Raw genomic sequence first — 22,886 nt, forward strand, 5'->3', positions numbered from 1 at the left:
AGCAGGCAGAGGTATGGTCAGTTTAGGCGGCAGGCAGTGGCGCCATTAAATAACAGGCCAGGGTCAGTTCTGAGCAGGCAGAGGTATTGTCAGTTTAGGCGGCAGGCAGTGGCGCCATTAAATAACAGGCCAGGGTCAGTTGTGAGCAGGCAGAGGTATTGTCAGTTTAGGCGGCAGGCAGTGGCGTCATTAAATAACAGGCCAGGGTCAGTTCTGAGCAGGCAGAGGTATGGTCAGTTTAGGCGGCAGGCAGTGGCGCCATTAAATAACAGGCCAGGGTCAGTTCTGAGCAGGCAGAGGTATGGTCAGTTTAGGCGGCAGGCAGTGGCGCCATTAAATAACAGGCCAGGGTCAGTTCTGAGCAGGCAGAGGTATGGTCAGTTTAGGCGGCAGGCAGTGGCACCATTAAATAACAGGCCAGGGTCAGTTCTGAGCAGGCAGAGGTATGGTCAGTTTAGGCGGCAGGCAGTGGCGCCATTAAATAACATGCCAGGGTCAGTTCTGAGCAGGCAGAGGTATGGTCAGTTTAGGCGGGAGGCAGTGGCGTCATTAAATAACAGGCCAGGGTCAGTTCAGGAGCTGGCAGAGGCATGAGGAGTGTGAAGGCAAGCTGCAGGAAGTCAGAAGTCTATTATTGTTGAGGAATTTGGTAACAGCAAAAGCAGTCACCTATACAGAGGTCTAGTTGGGAAAGACACTGGAGACAATAATAGCTGGTGTCTTGTCGAACTCCTCTTCTGGAGCACACACGCCATCTTTTATGCCTTTGGCCTGTTTCTCAGAGAGGGACTTTATCAGGAAAATGGTGTTCAAGGAGTCTGCTCAATGCATCTGAGCGAATGCTGGTGGGCCTTTCAGGTACAAAATGACAGTGACAACTTCCTCCTGGTATCAAAGAAAAGATTTGGGTCTTTCGGATTTTGGATTTCCAGTAGATCACATTAAAATTGACTTTCTTCTACCAATGGTGGGTTCTTCGGGTTACAAGGTAGGGCTGGATCATCTGTTCGTTGTAGTCTACTCCCCCATGAACATATTGTATTCATGCACACTTTCTGGTTTCCAGACTTGGCCATTCCTTCCATGGATTTGCACAGAGATGTAATTGTGGATTGTGGACAGCATATATACATCAAACTCACCGACTCCCCTTTTTGTAGTCTTGTATTCACTAGCCTTTGCGGGAAGCGCTTCCTGTTAGTTCTTACTGTGCCACATGCCAGTGTTTTCTCCCAGCAAAGATTGTAGAAAAAGGAGCAGGCTCGTATAATAGATCAACATATACTGTAAATGATAATTCTTTTCGAGGAGTGGGAATACAAGGTCCCAAACAACTTTTCCACTTGATCCAATATAATTTAGGTAGTCTGGATATCCTTTCCTTTGTACACGCAGTAGGCATACGTGTACCCTGTGGCTCTGTCACATAACTTGTACAGTTTCATCTCATATCAGGCCCTTTTACTAGGGATGAAATGCTTGATGCCCAGCCTTCCAGTGAAGTGGATAAGTGACTTATCCACACAGATATTTTCTCTGATAAATAATTTGGAAATAATTTCCCAGGAAAAAAATTAAAAATTGTCTAAATTTTTAAAAGTTTATCGTATGCTGGGTCATTTCGGGCAGGGCATTGGGTGTTATTGTTAAAATGAAGGAACTGCATGATCATTAAATATCTTGTTCTTGACATAATGGACGAATAAATGGGCATTTGATGGATGGGGTGGGTAAACCAGTAGGAGAGTATTTTGTTTTTTTGTGAGTCCCATATTAAATGTGAGGCCCAAAAAGATTTGACATTCCTTCACTGTTAACTGTCTCTATTTATAGGGACAGGCATAACTTGAAGTTGGGTTGTTGGCTACAAATTGTTGGGCATAGAGGTTACACTGGTCCACAAATGAACGTAATAAATCAAAACTAAATTTAAACAATCAATGGGTGCAATATTTTCCATGTTTGCCTGAACACCTGGCTGGGCAGTAACAGAGGGGATATTAGCTCTCCTGAGTTAGGAGGAAGCCAAAGAGGGTTTTGAAGCGCATATGGTAGACTGGCATGGGCCCTAACCTTTTGGGGCTGATGTGAAGCCCCACTGGTACCTAGCCTTTCATGCAGAGGTGCTCAGTTTCTGGTGGATGCCACAGCACTACTGGTATATGCACTGTGCTACTGGTGGTAGCCTGCTCTTTGCCAGAACTCCTCCTCATCTACTCCTGTCACAGTCCCACTACTCGTATTCCGAATCAGACACAGATCGTCGGTCAGACTTAGGATTTGGTATGCCTCCTCGCTGGTAAACAATTTTTTAGACATAGTGCTGACTGTGGGCTGTAGTGAAACACTGATCTGATGGGGACACTGGGATGTGGCTGCACTGATGTGCACTGATGAGGATGAACTGAGGTGCACTATTGAGGCTGCACTGATGGGTACTGATGTGGCTGCACTGATAGGCACTGATTAGGCTGCACTGATTGGCACTGATGAGGTTGCAATGATGTGCACTAATGCTGCACTGATGAGGCGGCACTTATGGGTGCTGATGAGGATCCACTGATGGGCACTGGTGTGCACTGATAAACTGCAGTGATGAAGCACTGATAGGCACTGATAAGCTGCAATTATGAGGCACTGATGGGCACTGCACTGAGGCTGCATTGATGTACAATGATGAGGCAGCGCTTATGGGCACTGATGTGGATCCGCTGATGAGGTGGCATTAATGGACCGGCACTGATGGGCACTTTTAAGCAGCACTGATGTGCAGTAATAAGCTGCAGTGATGAGACAGCAGTGATGGGAAGTAAAGGGCACTGGTGTACACTGTAGGGCACTGTAAAGCAATGTAACTCACTGATAAGATCCAATCTCTCTCCTTCACTCACAGTCTGTGTCGGTGTAAGGGAAGAAGAGCTATCACATTGGCAGTGACCTTGTTTTGTTTTCATTTGTGATCACTTGTCATTGGATATAGCAATTGTGTGGTAAAGGGCCTCTTTGATTGGCCCTTTACCCTGATCTGTGATGCACCCAAGGGACACAGTGATCACAGATACTTCCAGATGCATGCTCCATTCGGCTATAGCATGGTCAGCAACTGGTTAAAGTTATCACCAAGTTTGCAAGTAAAAGAAAATACCAAATTTTGGATTGTCACCAGAACAAGAATAGAGGGGAAATCTTTCAATGGGGACACTAGTTCTGTTGAGAAACAGGGATTCCCTCACTTTGAAAGGATTTCTTCTTACATCCTATTTTGGCTGTAGAACAGTAAGTGATGGAAAATCTCCCCAATGGGGCACAGATAATGCATAAAAAAATTACAGCAGCTACACCCCTAGTTACTCTATACAAATTTTTTTTTAATTTTTTTTTAGTTTTATTAGACGGGAAACTTTGACTGCCAGTTTTGTTTATTTTCTTTTTTTTTTCAGCTTAAAAGTTTTATATTCCTTTTTATATTTTAATTTTAGGTATTCATTTATTTATATATTTTACAAAACATATACAGCAGTTAGCCAAAAAAATGGAAACACTGCATGATTTGCAGGTGTGAAAGTGATGACACGTTTAGCTTTGAAAGTGGAAGTGATGTTACATTCTTTACATGCTTCCGCTGTGTGATGAGACACCTAGCTAACAGGAAGCCTCACTTTCATCATTCACTGAGTGCACAACTAGTAATATGGAGTCATGTCAGAGCTTACTGAGCTTCAAAGAGGGCAAATTGTTGGTGCCTGCTTAGCTGATGCATTTGTGACTGGAGTTGCCAATTTATTTGCCGTGTCGCGAGGTACAGTGAGAGAATATACAGTTTCCTGGAAAACAGTTTTTTTTCAACATGTTCAGCTAACCGAAACAAAAAGGACATTGCACAAGATTGTGATCCAGAATAAGAAAACAACTACTGACAAAATGACTGCAGAGCTCAGTATCAGTCCCGTGAATACTGGTTAGCACGGCAGCCTATTGCCTGCAGCACTGATCAAGCGACTTTAATCCGACAGGGAAGTTTAAGAGAAGTTGATTGGTATGTCGACTTCTATTCCACCCAGGGGTGTATTTACCACAAGGCAAACAAGGCATTTGCCTAGGGCTGCATTTTTTAGGGGGGGCAGCACTGGAAGAAGAGATGGAAGAAGGGACACACATGACATGGGGACCAAGTGTGAACCGAGAGAGACTGTGGACTGCTTGATAGTGTATGTAGAGCCTGACTCTCGTTCCTGGGGATGTCCAGAGCTGTGGAAGTGAGTGTCTTTCTCTCTCTTGCTGTGAGGGGCTAGTGTATGGGGGGGTGATGGTAGTAGAAGGCTCTCTCAGGTGGGGGGACAGGGGTGTTGTTGGTCATGTCAAGCTCTCTCTGTGTGGGGGGGCAATTTTTGTGTTGCTTAGGGCAGCACAAACCCTAAATACACCACTGATTCCACCACAGTGGCCCCACATAAGTGAAAATTGTCAGGTCCCTGCTGAACTGGCCAAATTTCAATCCATGTATGGCCAGCTTTAGACTTATCCGCGACTAAAGGCATACCTCCCAACTTTCTGAGATGGGAACGAGGGACACCTATTGGCAAAAGAATGTAGGCATATGACACACCCCCTGTCACACCCTCTTAAAGGAGAATTATACAAAAAAGCAGATAGGTTAAACCTACAAGTGCTTTTTTTTTACCACTACTATTCCTTTATATTGGCTTTTGAAATTTACAAATGCAGCAAATTAGAAACTGGATGAAAGGTTTAGCACTGTGAAACAGTTTTAATAGATAAATATTGCATTTTACTTACAACTATATAGATCAGACCAAAACGAGGGACAAATGAGCAGGAAGGAGGGACAGAGGGACTTTGTTCCAAATCAGGGTCAGTCCCTTGAAATCAGGAACAGTTGGGAGCTATGTAAAGGGATGCAGAATCTGTGCCTTTCCATATACAGTACAAGCCTGCAGTTGATCAGCTTGTAGTAAAGAATGCAGACCCAGAAATTGGCAGATCACCACTGACAGGACGTTTTGAGGGTTCTGGTCCCCTTGGCTCTGCAGAAGAGGATTACCCTTGAATGCATCAGCCTTACCTTGGCCCTTGGATGGCAATTCTTTGGTGTTAAGGCTTACTAGCTCTTCGTGGACAAATGCATCAAGCTACTGTCACTTTTTATGCAATCTGTCATCACTTGTTTTGTGTGATGGAAGCTGCAGCCCAAGTGCAATACACTTTTAACACTTCTTGGGTGGTCGTTTGGATTTGACTTGGAGGGGATACAAGGAGGAATAGACCCCTGGAGGTGAGAAGGGGAAATCCATCCATCCATTCATCTTTATACCACCATAAGAAACCACACACTGGAGAGATATCAGGTGGATAATCAGAAAAATTGCAGTGTGGAACCATCTGGGAAGGAGTTCAGGAGTAGCAGTCTTTTCATCTGTTCTTATAGGACAAACAGCTATTTTCAGCCTATATTAAGTAGGCAAATAATGAGGTGAGCGCATAATAGAGGAACAATTATCCTGAAGCCATCTTATGTGTTGGAACAGATCCTTATATTAACATTGAAGAACTATTTATTTGAATATTATTTTGGATACTGGTTGATGTGATATATCGTTTTTTGGTTATGGGATTGGATGATTTTTTAAGTCACTAATATACTTGTTTATATTTAGGTTAATCATATAGAGCATTTGTAATCACAAGTGTAGGATTTATAAATTCAAAAATACTTTTTGGTACACTAATTTATATATTAGTACATCATTTATTTAGTAAGGGAGCGCTGCACTATGGTTTGAATATTTAGACCCAGAAATCAGATGGACTGAAAAGGGAAATGTGAATTGCTTTCAAATAAAGAAAGGTACGACCCTGCAAAAAGGTCTACTGTAATCCATGCAATGTACAGACATCGACTTGAATGGAAATTAAAAAAAAAAAAATGGGAAATACGCTTTAACATGGAAAATGCAAAGGAAAAAAAATCCAAATTATACATGGAGGAAATGTGCTGAGCATATCTGGGGTTGTTCAAGCAGTAATACCTATCACAAGACTGGCAGCAGAAGCCTTGAATCCTGCTCTCAATGTAATTAAGCATGCTAGTTATGCACTCAGCAATGGTTAAGCTCTGGGGGGAGTTCTCTGAAATATGACACAAGAGGCGTACAAGAACTGGGACCAGCAGCCAGAAAACAACTGCTACAACCAGACCGGTTACCTATCAATCAACTTATGCAACTAGCAGAGGCAATTAGCTATTTAAATAGAGAATAACTAAAAAAAGACAGCTGATTTTGTCCATACTCAGCATTTGGTAGACTAATTGCCAGGTTTATTCTCTTCAGAATTCTAGATGGTGTGCTCTGCCATCAAGACAGCAGCAGTTAACAGCCTGCCATGGCAGAGGGGACAGATCCTAAAAACTACCCTCTATCTCTCTCATTCTCTGGGAGTGGATTTTTGGCTTTGTATCAGATTGGAGCAGTAAAGGCTCTTCTGGACCTGGCACCTGAGATCATAAAGGCTGCTCCCAAAGTGTATGGAGCCTCAGCAGGATCTTTGGTTGCAGCTGCGGTGGTCTTCAATGTAAACCTTGGTATGGAATGTTTATGTATTATAGCATATTGTGAGCATGAAATTGATTTTATATTGTTCTTTACAATTGATGTTATTCATAGATCTAATTTCACGCATGTACCAAGCTCGCTAATATTACACAAATAAGTAATGATTGTAAAAGCTGAATGTAACTCAAGGACAATACGCTAGAATTTGTACGGAGATGTCCCACATGGAAGAAAAATATATTTGTAATACATTATAAAAATATTCATCCAAAATATATTGACATATATTTGAAATACTATTTTGGCCATATTCAATATATTTCAATTAGAAAAAAATAATATATATACAGTATATATATATATATATATATATATATATACACACTGCATGTTGAAATGCATTTTGTTATTACAAAATATGTGAAACATATTTTTATAAATACATTTCAAATATACTGTATGTCTTCAAAGATACAAATCTACATTTTTGGAATGCATTTACAAATATGTTAAAATGACTTTATATGTTAAGAAAATCAGAATATATTTTAAAATATATTTTGACCAAGGATAATTGTCTCTGCTGTACAAAGTCGCACACAAGTTGTATGTACAACATTCAGGTGAAACTTTAGAGGGTTTACATGAAGTTTATGGCCCTCAAGTTGCATGAACGTCGGACCAAAGTAGTGCAGGAACTATTTTTAAAGTCGCTGTGACTTCAAGTTGCACAGATATGAATAGTACCCATTGGGAAACATGTGGGGAGGGGATGACTTGTCATGTGGCTTTGGACACCAGTATGAATGGAGCCTTAGTGTCTTATCTGCATTAAATTAGCCTTAGAACTTGTGTAATTATTGTGTTTTGGGTTTATTTACGTGTTTCAGTTGCTGTGGGTTTTTTTTGTTTTTTTTTTTCATCCAAAACGCACAGAAAGTGGATTATATGGTTGTCAATGTCCTAGTTAATATCAGTGCTTGCAGTTCCAGTGTGTACCGGATACAGAAAAAAATAAAGTAGAACAGGCTGCATTTTTTCTGCACAGAAGCGTACTAGAATGCGGTAAAACGCACATGTCCGTGTTTAAATTGAAGAGAAAGGGAAAATTACACTGAAACGCGCATGCAGAAACACATCCAGAATGCATCTGGGCTGCATTTCTATGGTGTGAACGGGCCCTAAAGAGATGAGGTGGAAACCCTAATGGAGATGCACAGGTGTTTCATACATCCCTGTGCAGGCAGTCCAATTTGATGTCGATTGGGATGCAGCAACTGCACGGACACCCAATCTGACATCTGCATGGGTGCACGGTCCTGAACACCTGAATGGATACCAGATTGGGAGCAGCATCTGTGTCCATGCACCTGCTGTGTCCCAATTGACATCTATGAGACTGCCTGCCTGTGGATGTACGAAACCCCTGTGCATCTCCGTGCAGGTAAACGCAGTCCTCCATGTGTGTCCTCTTAGTTCGGGTTTACAGGGATGAGGTGGCAACCTTAACACATGAATAACACAGGTTCTCAAGCGAATTTAATGCAGATAAAGGCACAAAGCGAGCTTAACCACTTGCCCTTCTGAGGATTTCCCCCCCCCCCGACCAGGCCATTTTTTACGGTGCTGCATTACTTTGACAATTATGCGGTCATGCAACACAGCACCCAAATGAAATGACACCATCCTAAGGAAGTCATGTGTACGTGACGCAACGCGTAGATGCGACGTGGTGTCGCACTTCCGGCAGAGCGCCATCTTGCTACACTAGGTTTACACAGTACACCCATACGGAGTGGTGTGACAAGCCTTGTTTGATCTGCATTAATGTGAGTGCAATATTTGGTACATATACATGCTTTTAACATATTAAATAGTGTTGCACTATGGGAGACTTGTCTTTTTGTCCTTTCATGGCTGTAATGTGATACTCATTTTTTGGCCTGCACTGTGTTTATCCCTGAATGGAAGAGTGATTTATATTAGAAGGAAGTTACCAGTGAGGTTCAGTGGAATCAGAGTGACCTGGAGAGTTGGTACCTGTAGGATCCAGAGTGATCCAAGAGGCGTGTTGACCCTTTTGGGTCACAGCAAGGAGGTGAGGGGGCATGCCTGCCATCCTAAGAATGCTCACCATCTCAACCAGCACTATAGCACGTTGTTTGAAGATATAGGCACACTTTGGCAGTCATTGCTATCTTTGTTATTCTTGGCAATTTGTTGGACACTTTTTATCGGTTTAGGCGTTTATGAAGTTTATGTTTATATTTTGTTTTTAAAATTAGTCACTAGTCACTTTATTTGGTATATATCCCAATTTTGGGATACACTTTATATATCATTCACTTTATTTGTGATCAAATCCCTTATTTTGGGATCTACTGTATATAGCACCTAGTCTTTTGGGGTTTGGTCCCAAGTGGGACTGGGTATTGTCACTGTATGAGGGTCCGGGCATAGGACCAGCTTCATCATATGCACTTTGTGTACTGTTAATATCACAGTTTGAGACACTGTTTTTCTAGATCTTGAAAGATCTATCGCTTATATATTTATATTCATTCATTTATGTGATTTATGTTTATCTTCTTATTGTAGAGTTTGCACTTTTAGTTATCAGCGCTACACCACTATTATATTTTATCACTTAATTTTGGCATAAATTTAGGCCAAAATGTATTCTGCTACATGTCTTTGCTTAAAAAAAAAATCCCAATATGTTTAAATGAATTGGTTTACGTGAAAGTTATAGCGTTTACAAATGGCAGTATATATACTGGGATATTTTTAAAAAATGTTTTATTTTTGTTTGTAATGGCGGCGATCAGCAAGTTATAGTGGGACTGCGGCGGACATTCTGACACTGGGTGAAGAACTAACTTAGTGTTATTGACATCCCCAGTGACACCAATACAGTGATCAGTGCTAAAAAAAAAAACAAAAAAACTGTACTAATGGCACTGGGCAGGATGGGGTTAGCATGAGGGGCGATCAAAGGGTTAACTGTGTGCAGAGTGTTTTTACTAGGGGATGGTGTCTGTGTGCTTCACTGTAAACACACTCCTTTTGGATGGCTGTGCTGTGCATAGCCATCCAAAGCAGTGTGCCCGAGCTGACCGGGAGGAGAACTGTTAGTAAAAAAAACAGTCGTCCACCCCACTGGAGATGCTCAGTAATCACTGGGCGCCGGTGAGTAATCACCAGCCGGGACCAGTCAGTGATTGCCAGCTGCAGCCGCGAATAGCGACCCCAGTAGGGCGTGCACACGGCTTGTGCGCACCCCCTACGCGGAAATGCACAATTTCTTATATATGTGATTTTGCGCTCCCTTACTGCCCTGTAGCAGTATTTCACCTATAGGGCAAACGGGAAGTGGTTAATTACCATCTTAATCAGCGAGAGAACCTGTGTCATTAATATGTGTTCAGGTTTAAAGGGATGAGGTGGCAACCCTATACTTAGTATGCCCCATGTGAATGAGGCTATATCTGCAATCTGTACATAGAAACAAAATACTTTTGTAACTGTTGTAAGATGGTGGCCAATCACAGCAGATCACACAACAGTTAGTAAACAATGAATGGCTTCCTTTCATGCTATTCATTGCTTACAACTGTGCTGCTAGCTGTGATTGGTCACATGTATAGACTGGGTCAATCACAGCCCATCTGTAGCATGTGATCAGCTGTGGCCAATCACAGCTGATCACAACAAAAAGTACTGCAAGAGTTTGTTTCATTCAGTAAAAATGCTTGCATATGTCAATGAAATTTGCAATAAGCAATCATAATGTGTTTAAAAAAAAAATATCCTGATCACTTGTCCAGAGTAATACAATTTTACTATGGTAACATTGTATTGCTCTGGTCAGAGAAGTAGAAAACAAATTTAATAAATTAAAAATATATATATTTTTTTTTAACATACTGTTGCCAGTCAGTGTCCCTGATCACTGCCTCACCAGTTATATGGTGGCGCTGTACTGCATTGGTGACAGAATGTAAAAAAAAAAAAATTGTGAAAAATGTTTTAATTTCTTAATTTTCCACAAATTATGGCAAAAAATTACAACTCCAAAAAACACACCATGCCTCTTACTAAGTACCTCAGACTGTCTACTTTCCGAAAAGCGGTCATTTTGGGCTTCAAGAAATGAGGCCGTTAGTACATCAGGATTTATCGTGGGGGTTTTTTTGTTGTGTGTTTTTTTTTTTTTGTTTTTTTTTTATTTGGATTATTTTCATCACAGAAATGTAGAGGAATACATTTTGGCCTAAATTTGTGTAGAAAGAAAATGTTTTGCAATATTTTAGAACAGAAACCATTTTTTTTTTTTCATTTATAGTGCAAAATATAAAAAAAACTGAGTGATGATTAAAATACAATTGAATGAAAATTTCTACTACTGTAAAAAAAACCAACAGTTTAATTTGGTTACAGTTCTGCATGACTGTGTAATTTGTCATTCAAAGTGCGACAGCGCTGAAAGGTGAAAATTTGGTCTGGGCAGAAAGGGAATAAAAGTGGTTAGGAAAAAATACATATATTGATGCCGGTTTTATATCAACCTGATCACTTGTATGTAAAAAAAAAAAAAAAAAAATTAAATAAAGAGACTATGCATTCCCTTATGTACTGTATGTTTATGTAAATATGGTATGTCATATAAATACAAAAAAAATCAATGTTATTTTAAAACTGCTTTATTCTAGGGTTAATATATAAATATTTGTTCAATGCTGCTTAAATACTACCAAATTGTAAGCTAACCAGCAAGTCAGTGACCTGAACATATGAACTCATGAATGAGAAGACAAACACAGTTGTACATTCTTCTGAATTCCCATCTGAATACTAACCCTCTTCCCCTTCTTTTTTTTTTCAAACCTAGAGTTTAATCTGCTTGTATTTTGCCTTTCTCGGTTTCTTCCTACTTCCTACTCCCATCATTAACATGTACATATATTTTTTTCATATAATATCCTTTTGCTATCAATGCATTTTTCTTGTTTCCCTGGTGATGTCATCACTGGGTCTCTGTGCTTCCCTGTTTAATGCAGGTAGATCATGGCGACAGCTTGGCAAGGTTCAGTAAATAGGTTCCTGAAAACCTCACAGCACCCTGCTTCAGCTCTCCTCTCAAGAGCCCTCAGCACTGATGCAAGCAGTTGGCTGGCTCTTGGGAAGAGTTTTATGCAAATATTAAAATGCCTTGATGAGTAAATGTCAGCCTAGAGGACATCAATCGATAAATTGATAGACCACCATTGGTAACGTGATACTGAACTTCCATGATTGAGAGAATTGAAATCCAGTGAATTAAAGGGATGGGCAAGGGACAGTCAAGCTTGGAAGGAAATATTTAGATGATGCTGGAGTTGCTGAAGCTTCTAATGCACGCTGTAATGCTCACAGTGTGCAGTAAAATCAGAGTAAGCAAATTAATTACAGGGGAGGGGCATGTACAACTGTGCAAGACTGAGGGTAAGGCTGGAATTCAGCTTTAAAGCACAAGTGTAAAAATGTCTCCATGTTAAAGAATATCCAATCTCTGCAAGTTGTGTGCAAAAACATGACAGCAGTAATGTGGCAGCTCCCAAATATTGCAGAGTTCCCCTTTAAACTTTAACATTTCTAACATCCTCTGTTCACAAGGTCATCAGTTCACTTCCCTCCCTCCTTTATTTCCTGTGTAACAATGTGTTCCGGTCTGCACTTGGAACTCTTATTTTCAGCTGAAGAGTTGTGAAACCACAAGGTCATATTCTGCACTGCTTAGAAAGTCTTTTAAATGTACAGAAAGTGAAAAAGGAAATATATGCATTGTGACGTAATTGCTGATAGATCTATAGATATGTATATATAAAATATACCATGTGAGATGCTTTTTCAACTTAGGTTGCAGACATGAGTCCTTGCTAAGTCTCAACCAGCTCTGGTTAATAAAAGGTTTGTTTTCCTCAAGTTTGTGGCCGGAGTTTTACCTGGTATTCCCAATTTTGCTACTACAGTAATGCCTGTGGTCTACCTGGAGCAGATCTTTTTCCATTTCTTGATTTAGCAGGTCTTATTCTGCACTGTCTCACTCCAGATCTTCTTAGACTAATGGGTAGAGGCAGCAGTGCCTTAGATCTCACACTGCTGGTATACAGCTAAGGCTGTAGGCACGGATGTACCTAGGCACACTCACAGGCAAGGAAGTGACTGCTATTTTTCCAGGTAAATCCAGGCGAAGGGTAGATTTTTCAGGGCCCATGTGTTGCAGTGCCATTCATTGTAAATGGCACCAAATGCATTGCACAGTAGAGTACAAGGTACTGCAGCACACCACATACCTTGCAATACATTGACAAAAAAAGTTATGTATACTTTTTTCATGCGTTGGCATTGCATTCTTAATAAATGGACTGCATCAACAAAACACAGGACATAATGCATGTTAGCACATCTGCATTAACACACTGCAGTTGAATACTTGAGTGTAAATGGGCCCTAAAGGAGACCTGAAATATTTTAGTCTGCCTTCTGAAAATGCTATTTGCCTGACTCTCATGCTGGTCCAGTGGTTTCAGTATTTTGATTGATAGACCCAGAACAAGCATGTAGGCAGTAAAGTCAGAACTGCCAATCTGCATACTTACTCAAAGTCAGTGAGTTGGAAACACATTGGTTGTGCTCACAAGATGGAGTTAAATGTTAATGATTGGAGTACATGTTTTAACTGGTACTCCATAAGGCTACTTTCACACTGATCCGTTTCCTTCCACTTTTGCATTAAAAAAAGTGGAAGAAAGACGTGAGACCATGTATTCCGATGAAACTCCTCACACTGATCCATTGGGTGTCAGGTGCATTTTCAAAAATCCTGTTTGTTTAATTTTTAGAGCAGGTTTGCTGCGGTAAAAAAAAAACCACCCAAAACGCACCTCCCTATTGAAATCAATGGAAAATGGGGCAAAAACACATTAACAACTTCAAGTCCGGACACTTTTACCCCCTTCCTGTCCAGGCCAATTTTCAGCTTTCAGTGCTATCACACTTTGAATGACAATTACGCAGTCATGCAACACTGTACCCATATGAATTTTTTAGCATTTTTGTAAGACAGATAAAGCTTTATTTTGGTGGTATTTATTCACCACTGGGATTTTTATTTTTTTTGCTATGTAAATGAAAATGTCCAAAAATTTTGAAAAAAAGTGTTTCTTATAAAATTTAGCAAATAAATAATATTTCATCATAAATCTTGCCCAAAATTTATTCCGTTATCTTTTTAGTAAAAAAAATAAATAAATAACCCAAATTAGTTTATAACCAAAAATTATAATTTAAAAATTTTTTTTTTTTTAGATTTTTATTTTATTTGTTTTTTTACATACTGTCACTCTAGCAGTACAGTGTCACCATGGTGACACTGTGCTACTTGTGGGGGGGTGATGATTTTTTTTTTTTTTTTTCACACTGATTGCTTTTATATCCATACAGGCTGTTAAAGCAATCATTTCTCCTTCTCTCTGGCTGCATTCTTGCAGCCATTGAGAACTACTGTGTGAGCTGTGATTGGTCACAGCTTTTCACATGGTACAAGGCTGTTGTGAATGGCCTTGTACCATGTGACCTCTGTGATCATTCACAGATTTCACACGTAGTAAGCAGGGGCGGACTGACCATTTGGAAACTCGGGCACTGCCCGAGGGCCCGGGGTCAATAGGGGGTCCCATGAGATGCCCCTGGTACCTCTTTCATAGGCTTTTTTTAGTTTGGGCAAAGGCACAGGGGCCCCATGATCCCCTATTGCCCGGGGGCCCCATGAGTTGTCAGTCTGCCCCTGGTAGTAAGCAATGATGTCAGAAGTGACATCTTGCTTACTACTCTGCATGTGATCACTGATTGGCCAATCAGTGATCACATGATCGGGACCTCGCAGAGAGGTCCTGTACGACAATCGGTGTTCCACTGTGTCCAGTGGACACAGCGGGCACCGGATCGCAGTGCTGCGTGCTCCCAGGGAGCGTGCACAAGCAGGGGGCGGGAAGGCCATTTATAAACAGCCACCCGACCCTGCAGTGCCACCGTCCGGCCGTTGTATATAAAGGTGGGAGGTGGTTAAAAACACACCCTTGGTGCGGTTTTTGGTGCAGTTCTTGAGTCACATGTTAAAAACGCACTGCAAATGCAGTGAAAATGCGGCAAAAAAGCATATGCATTTTTGCTGCGGATCAGTATAAAAGTAGCCTAAGTAAGCAAATGAGCTTAAGAAAACAAAAAACAAAATGAGACTACTCTCAGCTTAATTGTATGAAAGACACCTGGTAGCCAGAAATCCTGCTGAATGATAGGGGATCAAATACTTATTTCCTTCATGAACATGCAAATCAGTGCATAATTTGTTAGACATGCATTTCTTTAGAATTCTTTGTTGCTGTTCTGTCTCTGTGTTACAATACACCTACCATTTGATTTTTATACTGATAATTTCTTTGTGAGTGGGCAAACATTCAAAATCAGCAGGGGATCAAATACTTATTTCCTTCCCTGTAGCTCCTTCTGACATGTTTCACCCTTGGCGCTTAATTATGGGGATGCAGTAAAGCTGACTGAATGGAAAAAAAATTTAGTGGAGTGTGAGCTGAATCTTTGCTGTGTATTAAGTGATGGAAGAGAATGTAGAGGACGATGAAAAAACATGAGGGTGGATAGTGAACAAGGACATCGATTTTTGGAACACTGTAGTATGAGACTGGGAACAATTAAAAAATTTTTTTTTTTTGTTTTTATACACTTGCGAGACACTGACACCTTGTTCATACAAGGCAAAGTGACATTTTCTTTGCTGCCTCAATTACAACTGGTGGTATTACTTCTTGGTGTGGGGAAGCATGTGACCTCTTTGCCATGACCATGCTCATGTCTAGCAACCAATGATTTCACCAATTCCTCTAGTGTCTGTTGGAATACAATGTTCATGTATTTTTGTACAGCCACATCAGTAAAAGTATTCAGCAGGTACATCAACCAGTAGATGGCAGTGTTTATAAGTTTTTGTAGCTGCATCTGTGTCTTTTCTCTATAATAATATAGTTCCTGTTTCCTGTTTGCAGAGAAGCCACAGAAAAGCACATTTGGACAGTGCACGGTCTGTTCTGTAGGGCTATATACAGAATCTCTAACAGTGTCTCACACCATTCTACAGTATTAGTACCGGGTGCAACAGAGGAAGGAGCACTGGCAAGGTACATATCTATGGGTCAGGAGCCCTTTTGCAGAGACACTGTCACTTTTCCCTGCATGAGTAAGATGACATTATTAATGTTCAAACCTATATAAGACTTTGGGTTTACCTATACGGTTAATATAAATCATGATGTGCTCTATATTTTTACTGTTCACTGTATTCTATTTATTTGTTTATTTTCTCTTCTTCAGATGAACTGCAACAAATTATCAATGATGCAGCAAATGAAGCTAGAAAATCAATTTTTGGGCCATTTTACCCAGGCTTTAATCTACATACCATTCTGAAGAAGGCACTGCCTAGATTTGTGCCAGAAAATGCACATCACTTAGCTAGTGGAAGGCTTCATATTGCTCTTACACGACTGTTAGATGGAAAAACTATACTGGTCTCTGATTTCAACTCCAAGGAGGAGGTTATACAGGTAGAAGTGCATTATGCTACCATAACAATATGAGTTTGTTTTGGACAGGCTACATAGGTGCTAAGCCAGCAGTGAAATATGAAGCTCCTTAGCAAGTGAGTTATACCCAAAACATGGGTATGGGTGAAGCTTGGCATTTGGTTTAGCAGTGCATGGCTCTATTTTGACATTCCATGTATTTTTAGCTTTCAGGTCCAAGATTTCCAAACTTTCCAGTACCATGACCACACCCTATATTTTACGTATATTGGCAGACCCAAAAATAATTCTTAAGAGAGTCCCTCTTTGCATAAGTCCTGATCACAGTACCTCCTTGCATCAGGGTTACTATCAGTCTCCCTTACTTTAGGGTCCTTGTCGGAGTTCTCCTTACATCAAGGTCCATACTCCCTATCAGAATCTCCCCCTTACTCCAGGGTCTCCATCAGAATTCCCCTCCCTACTCCAGGGTCTCCATCAGAATCCCCCTTCCTGCTCCAGGGTCTCCATCAGAATCCCCCTCCCTACACCATGGACTTCTTAACCTTCCCTTCCCATTTAATGGGGACTCTGAAGTGGAGACTAAGACATCCTCAATCTGTGCACATTAAAATGGAACGTTAGGCTAGGAATACAAATGGGCAGACAGGCAGGATTTTTTTTATGCATGAGAAACATGCTTGGTCTCTACTGCATTAAAGCTACCTACCTGCCTGTCCACCCCTGTACAGTGAGCCACGCAGGTGCAGCTCACTGTACAAATCCAGCAATGCCAAATTTGACAGCGTTCCTGCGCATGCACAGGATTGATGTCATCCCCACCCGGCCAATGACAGCGGCCGGTATTCAGGACCTGGAATCCGGCCAACTGAAAAAGCGGTCAGGTGGGGAACTCCAGGACAGTGCATCACGGGTTCGGAAGTGAGTATAGTTCCACTTTAAGGAAACACCCCTGACCCTAATTGAGGACTGGATCTTGTAGCAAGCAAGATGTGGCCTATTTGGGGACCTCTGTTCTACATTATCTCACCTTGGCTATTTCTGTCATGTTGAGTTATATAGTTTATAAGGTGGAAAAGACACAGGTCCATCCAGTACAATTTGCATGTGTGTGATTTTATTTCTTTATTCACTAAACAATTCAAATAGCCCTGTATAGGACTATAAAGTTCTATGGGACATAGAAATCACACAGTTTTTTTACTTTCACCCTTAGCTGAAACACTGCAGCTACAAAACCACTTCAACAAGCCAACGATACACTAGGGCCAATGCAGACAGTCGGTTTGGCTTATACAGTGTAAAAAATAGGGGTTTTTATGCTCCCGGGCGGCACAGGTGCAGTGTACAGCCCATGGCCAGCAGCTGGTCAAAATCCAATGACAGGCTGAAGTATAGTGACACCAGCTAGATAGTGTTCTGAGTGATACTCACATTTAGGCCTATGTACCTTTAATGCACAGAATCTTTAAAAGCAAGTACAACTCAACAGCATCCATCCACATACAGCTGCTACATATCTTAGCCTGTCATTGACTTTAACAGGCTGCTGGTAGTGGGATGTACACTGTACCTGTGCTTCCCTTGTGTCTCAAACCTCTTGTGTGGTGTTTTTTTTTTTTTTTTTTAATGCACCCTTGTGCATGATATAAAAAAGGATTGCACGGTGAAATTCCCCCTATAATAAGCAGCTAAACACTTAGATTCCTTCACATTAAAAAAAAAAAAGATTCAGTGCAGCACTAGAAGTAAGACTACCCAAAGCATGAAATCATTCAACAAACTTCAGCAACAGTTAAGAGTGTGCTATAATAAGTCCATAAACTATGAATGAATAATAAAAAGTCACATATAAACAAACCTCTCCAAAGACCTCCAAGTTATAAGAGGTCTTAATACCAGATGTATAAAACCTTTTCATTAATCCAGGGATTTCACACCACAGCAGCAAAAATGTTTCCCTACTTGGGTCAATAATGCACTCTTCCCCCTTTCTCCTCCATCAGAGAAAAATAAACACTCCTAGTGCTCTCTGTATAATGATTTATTAAAATATACAGCAATATTGTACTCATAAAAAAATGGAATATAGATTTAACGCAGGATCATGCAGCAGCCAGGCACGAGTTCTGTTGTAACTTCTACACTGACTCACCCAGCGGCTTTCGGATAGAGTGATGACATAATGTCCCTGTCTCCATCTTTCGCGTTACGCCCACAAGATGTGCCTTCATCAGTGGTTATTTCTGTGTGGAGACATGTGGTGCATCTAATAGGAGCGTTGCTGGGTGTCACAGGCACTTTTATGTATATCAGTGCAAAATACTGTGAAGAATCACCATTACTAGACTTTTTATTATTTATTCACTGTGAACTCACTATGGCACACTCTGTTTACTGAAGTTTGTTGCATGATTTCATGCTTTGGGTAGTCTCACTTATAGTGCTGCACCAAATAATTTACCCTTGTGCATGACCCCTTACAACAGAAATTGAAGTCAATGCAATCTAAGGTCTGGCAAGCATTTTTTATGAAAGGGGAGCAAAGATGGTAATTGAAAAGTTTTTGCTTTTTTTTTTAAACCGCACCAATTGGTTACTTCATTTCTGTGCAGGCCTAACCGTGCCAATGTCCATTGGGCCTTTTGATTTTCTATTTGAATGCATTTTTAAAGCCTATGTCCATTTTTATATATATACAGTTGCAAGAAAAAGTATGTGAACCCCTTGGGATTACGTGGCGTTTTGCATGAATTGGGCATAAAATGTGCTCTGAACGTCATCTAAGTCACAACAATAGAAGAACACAGTCTGCTGAACATAATACTACACAAACATTATATGTTGCCATGGTTTAATTGCACATAACCTGTAAACATTCACAGTGCAGGGAGGAAAAAGTATGTGAGGCCCTAGCTTAATGACTTCTCCCAGAGCTAATTGGAGCAGGAGTGAGCCAACCTTGACTCCAATCAGTGTGATGATATTGGATGTGTTGCTGACAGCTGTCCTGCCCTTAAAAAACACACACCTGTTTTGGGTTTACTGGTTTCAAGAAGCACTGTCTGATGTGAACCATGCCTCGCAGAAAAGAGCTCTCAGCAAACCTACGATCAAGAATTGTTGACTTACATGAAGCTGGAAAGGGTTACAAAAGTATCTCCAAAAGCCTTGATGTTCATGTGTCCATGGTAAGACAGACTGTCTACAAATGGAGAAAGTTTAGCACTGTTGCTACTCTCCCTGGGCATGGTCGTCCTGTAAAAATGACTGCAAGAGCACAGCGCAGAATGCTGCATGAGGTAAAGAAGAATCCCAGAGTGTCAGCTAAAGACCTACAGAAATCTCTGGCACATGCTAACATTTTTGTTGACACATCTACAATAAGGAAAACATTAAACAAGAATGGAGTACATGGGAGGACACCATGGAGGAAGCCATTGCTGTCCAAAAAGAATATTGCAGCACGTTTTGAAGTTTGCAAAAGAGCACCTGGATGTTCCACAGCACTACTGGCAAAATATACTGTGGACAGATGAAACCAAGATTGAGTTGTTTGGGAAGAACACACAACACTATGTGTGGAGAAAAAAAGGCACAGCACACCAACATCAAAACCTCATCCCCACTGTAAAACATGGCGGAGGGAGCATCATGGTTTGGGGCTGCTTTGCTGCCTCAGGGCCTGGATGGATTGTTGTCATTGATGGGAAAATGAATTCCAGAGTTTATCAAGACATTTTGCAGGAAAACGTACGACCATCTGTCCGCCAACTGAAGCTCCGCAGAGAATGGGACAATGACCCAAAGCATACAAGTAATTCAACAAAACAATGGCTGCAACAGCACAGAATACGCCTTCTGGAGTGGCCCAGTCAGAGACCTGACCTCAACCCGATTGAAATGCTGTGGCATGACCTTAAGAGAGCGATTCACACCAGACATCCCAAGAATATTGCTACACTGAAACAGTTTTGTGAAGAGGAGTGGTCCAAAATTACTCCAGATCGTTGTGCAGGTCTGATCTGCAACTACAGGAAACGTTTGGTTGAGGTTATTGCTGCCAAAGGAGGGTCAACCAGTTGTTAAGTCCAAAGGTTCACATACTTTTTCCTCCCTGCACTGTGAATGTTTACATGTTATGTGCAATTAAACCATGGCAACATCTAATGTTTGTGTAGTATTATGTTCAGCAGACTGTGTTCTTCTATTGTTGAGACTTAGATGACGTTCAGAGCACACTTTATGCCCAATTCATGCAAAACGCCACGTAATCCCAACGGGTTCACATACTTTTTCTTGCAAGTGTGTGTGTCTGTGTGTGTGTATGTATGTATATGTGTGTGTATATAATATAATATAATATATATATATATAAATATATATATATATATATATATATATATATATATATATATTATTATTATTTTAGTTTTTGATAACACAGAGAGAAGTTAACATTTCTATCAGGTTTTTATCTCTGATCTCCTTGGGAAGATTTTTTTCATAGATTTCTGTGGTTATGACAGTGACGGTGGGGAGAAGGATATGGAAGCTGCAGACTGCAGGAAAATGTATTTTTGTCTGTCCCTGTTTTTGAGATTTCCCATCACTTCCTGTCCTGATGAAAAACAAAGGAAATCTTTCACGTCAGTGTGCTAAAAAGTTTGCATACCCTTTGAGTCACAGATAAGGAATTCTGACCCTCATGTACAAAATGCTTGTTCGTTTCTGTGCTAAAACTGTTGAACTATACTGCTAATTAATCAACTAAAAGCCAGTCACCTACTTAAAGAACTTTTAGTCCTATTTGGTTGAGAGGCTCAAAGTTTACCTAAAATCAAAAGCATTTTTTTTTAAAAGTTCGATGCAATTTTTTTTTTACTAATATATATAATTTTTTTTTTTTTTCTTATTCCTGGATGTGGGCTTTAGGACAACATATTCCATCACCTTATGCTTCTTCCAGGATGGTATTCCTTTTACTAAGAACATTTTGATTGTATCATTACAGGCTTTGCTCTGTAGCTGCTTTGTTCCCCTTTACTGTGGCTTTGTCCCACCTTCATTCCGAGGCGTGGTAAGTTACAATAATTTCTTTATAAAGTATGATACCCAAATTATTGACTACAAATGTACATTTTTTTTTTTTTACCAGATGTCATATTTTATCAGGAAGTATTGTTTGCTCACGTTATATCGTCATTTTCACTAGTAGCCAATATCTATACTCTGAAAGCTTGAATCTGATGTTGCTATTGGGAAACATTTTTGCCTGTTTTTGCTGCTTTTTAGCATTACAGTGCCCTAGGTTGGTATGTAAGATCTGGTAGAATATAAAGGAGGCTGAAATAGAAAAAAAAAAGACAAAAGTTATGTTTGGGGATAAAGTTCAGATTCACTGCAACCAAAACATTCTTGTTTTTTGTTTCTCTGCTTGCTCATCAAGATCCTCCATTCCAGGTTTCCAGTCTGTCTACAAGGTCTGACCATCAAATTCTTAGACGAGCTTTCCCATAGGCTTGCAGGTGAACCCCCACTTTTACAGTGCAGGAACACTTAGACAACTTGCATCTACTCCATTTGGAGGCATTGTATCCTAGGGCTACAAACAGATTCTCACCTCCAACCCCTCCTTTTTTACCCCACAGCTTAAAGCAGTAGTAAACCACAAAAAGAAAAATTGGTCCCCTGCGGGATAATGGCATAAAGTGCTAATCACATATATTATGAAATACTTGCCTTTTAAAAGGAAGCCTTCTAGTGGCATGTTACTGCTAACAGGGCTTCCATCTTCACCTTGTCTTCCTTCTGGGCCATTTGAATGGCTGAGCTGCAATGACATCACTCCTCCCATGCATGTGCATGGGAGTCATGGCCATGGCACAACTCTCTCAAGACAGCAGGCCATCCATTGAGTGCACAGTGTACATGCACCGGTGATGTCACCAGCTGCTACTAAAGTAAATCTCTCCTAAGCAGTGCACACTTATGAGATATTTACTGTACCTACAGCTAAGCCTTATTATTGCTTAGGTACAAATAAACAAGGGGGACTTTACTACCATTTTAACAGATCTCCATCATGCCCTCTCAGGACTCCAGAATCTCAGTGTTATTGTTCCAGTTCCTGTGTGAGAACGGTCTTGGATATCTACATTCTATGTGTCTTTTATTAGAATCTGGAATTTTCATTGTTGAGCCCCTGCTTTCTAGTTTGTGGCTCTGTCCTCTTGGTCTTTCAACTGTCCACCAGTGTTAGCCCTGCTGTTCTGTTGTGGCATCCCCATTGTGAGATGCTTAGACAATCTGACGTTGAGAGAGCGGTTGAGGCAGGCTCTGTAGGACAACTTGGCTTGACCGATTAGAAGTTTGCGGCAGTTCAAGTGGACCCTGACACCTTGAAAATATTCACTGGAACTGACTCCTCATTTGGAGTATCTGGGGTAGCCCAGGAAGCGGCTCAGAAGTGTTTAAAACTTAAAATTTTAGCCTTTCAATCCAAATCTATGCAAAGCCCCATTCTGTTGTGATGGAATATGTCTTTCCAGTGCTGGTAACAGATCTCTTTTTTATGGCTCCAAAAACGAGGTTGTCCCTCTCCCAATGGTTCAGGAAGCTGCCCATGGAGTTGGAGTAGTCCTTCAAGCTCATATTTTGTTAGATCCTCACAATG

At 40.7% G+C, this 22,886-nt stretch overlaps 1 protein-coding gene across 2 annotated transcripts in view; it reads left to right on the plus strand.

Annotated features, from left to right (window-relative positions):
- The first annotated feature begins 6,207 nt into the window (after window positions 1–6,207).
- The window catches only part of LOC149456116 (omega-hydroxyceramide transacylase-like), a 34,899-nt gene continuing 18,220 nt past the window's right edge, over window positions 6,208–22,886 (plus strand). For both annotated transcript variants that reach the window (XM_089685403.1, XM_089685404.1), the window contains exons 1-3: window positions 6,208–6,601; window positions 15,999–16,231; window positions 21,225–21,290. In XM_089685403.1, the coding sequence (XP_089541529.1) occupies window positions 6,403–6,601; window positions 15,999–16,231; window positions 21,225–21,290 (498 nt within the window). In that variant the 5' untranslated portion in view covers window positions 6,208–6,402. The remainder of the gene's footprint in view (window positions 6,602–15,998; window positions 16,232–21,224; window positions 21,291–22,886) is intronic.

Source organism: Staurois parvus, unplaced genomic scaffold (genome assembly GCF_062004578.1).
Source record: "Staurois parvus isolate SC_StPar_1 unplaced genomic scaffold, SC_StPar_1.0 ptg000375l, whole genome shotgun sequence".
Taxonomy (NCBI): domain Eukaryota; kingdom Metazoa; phylum Chordata; class Amphibia; order Anura; family Ranidae; genus Staurois; species Staurois parvus.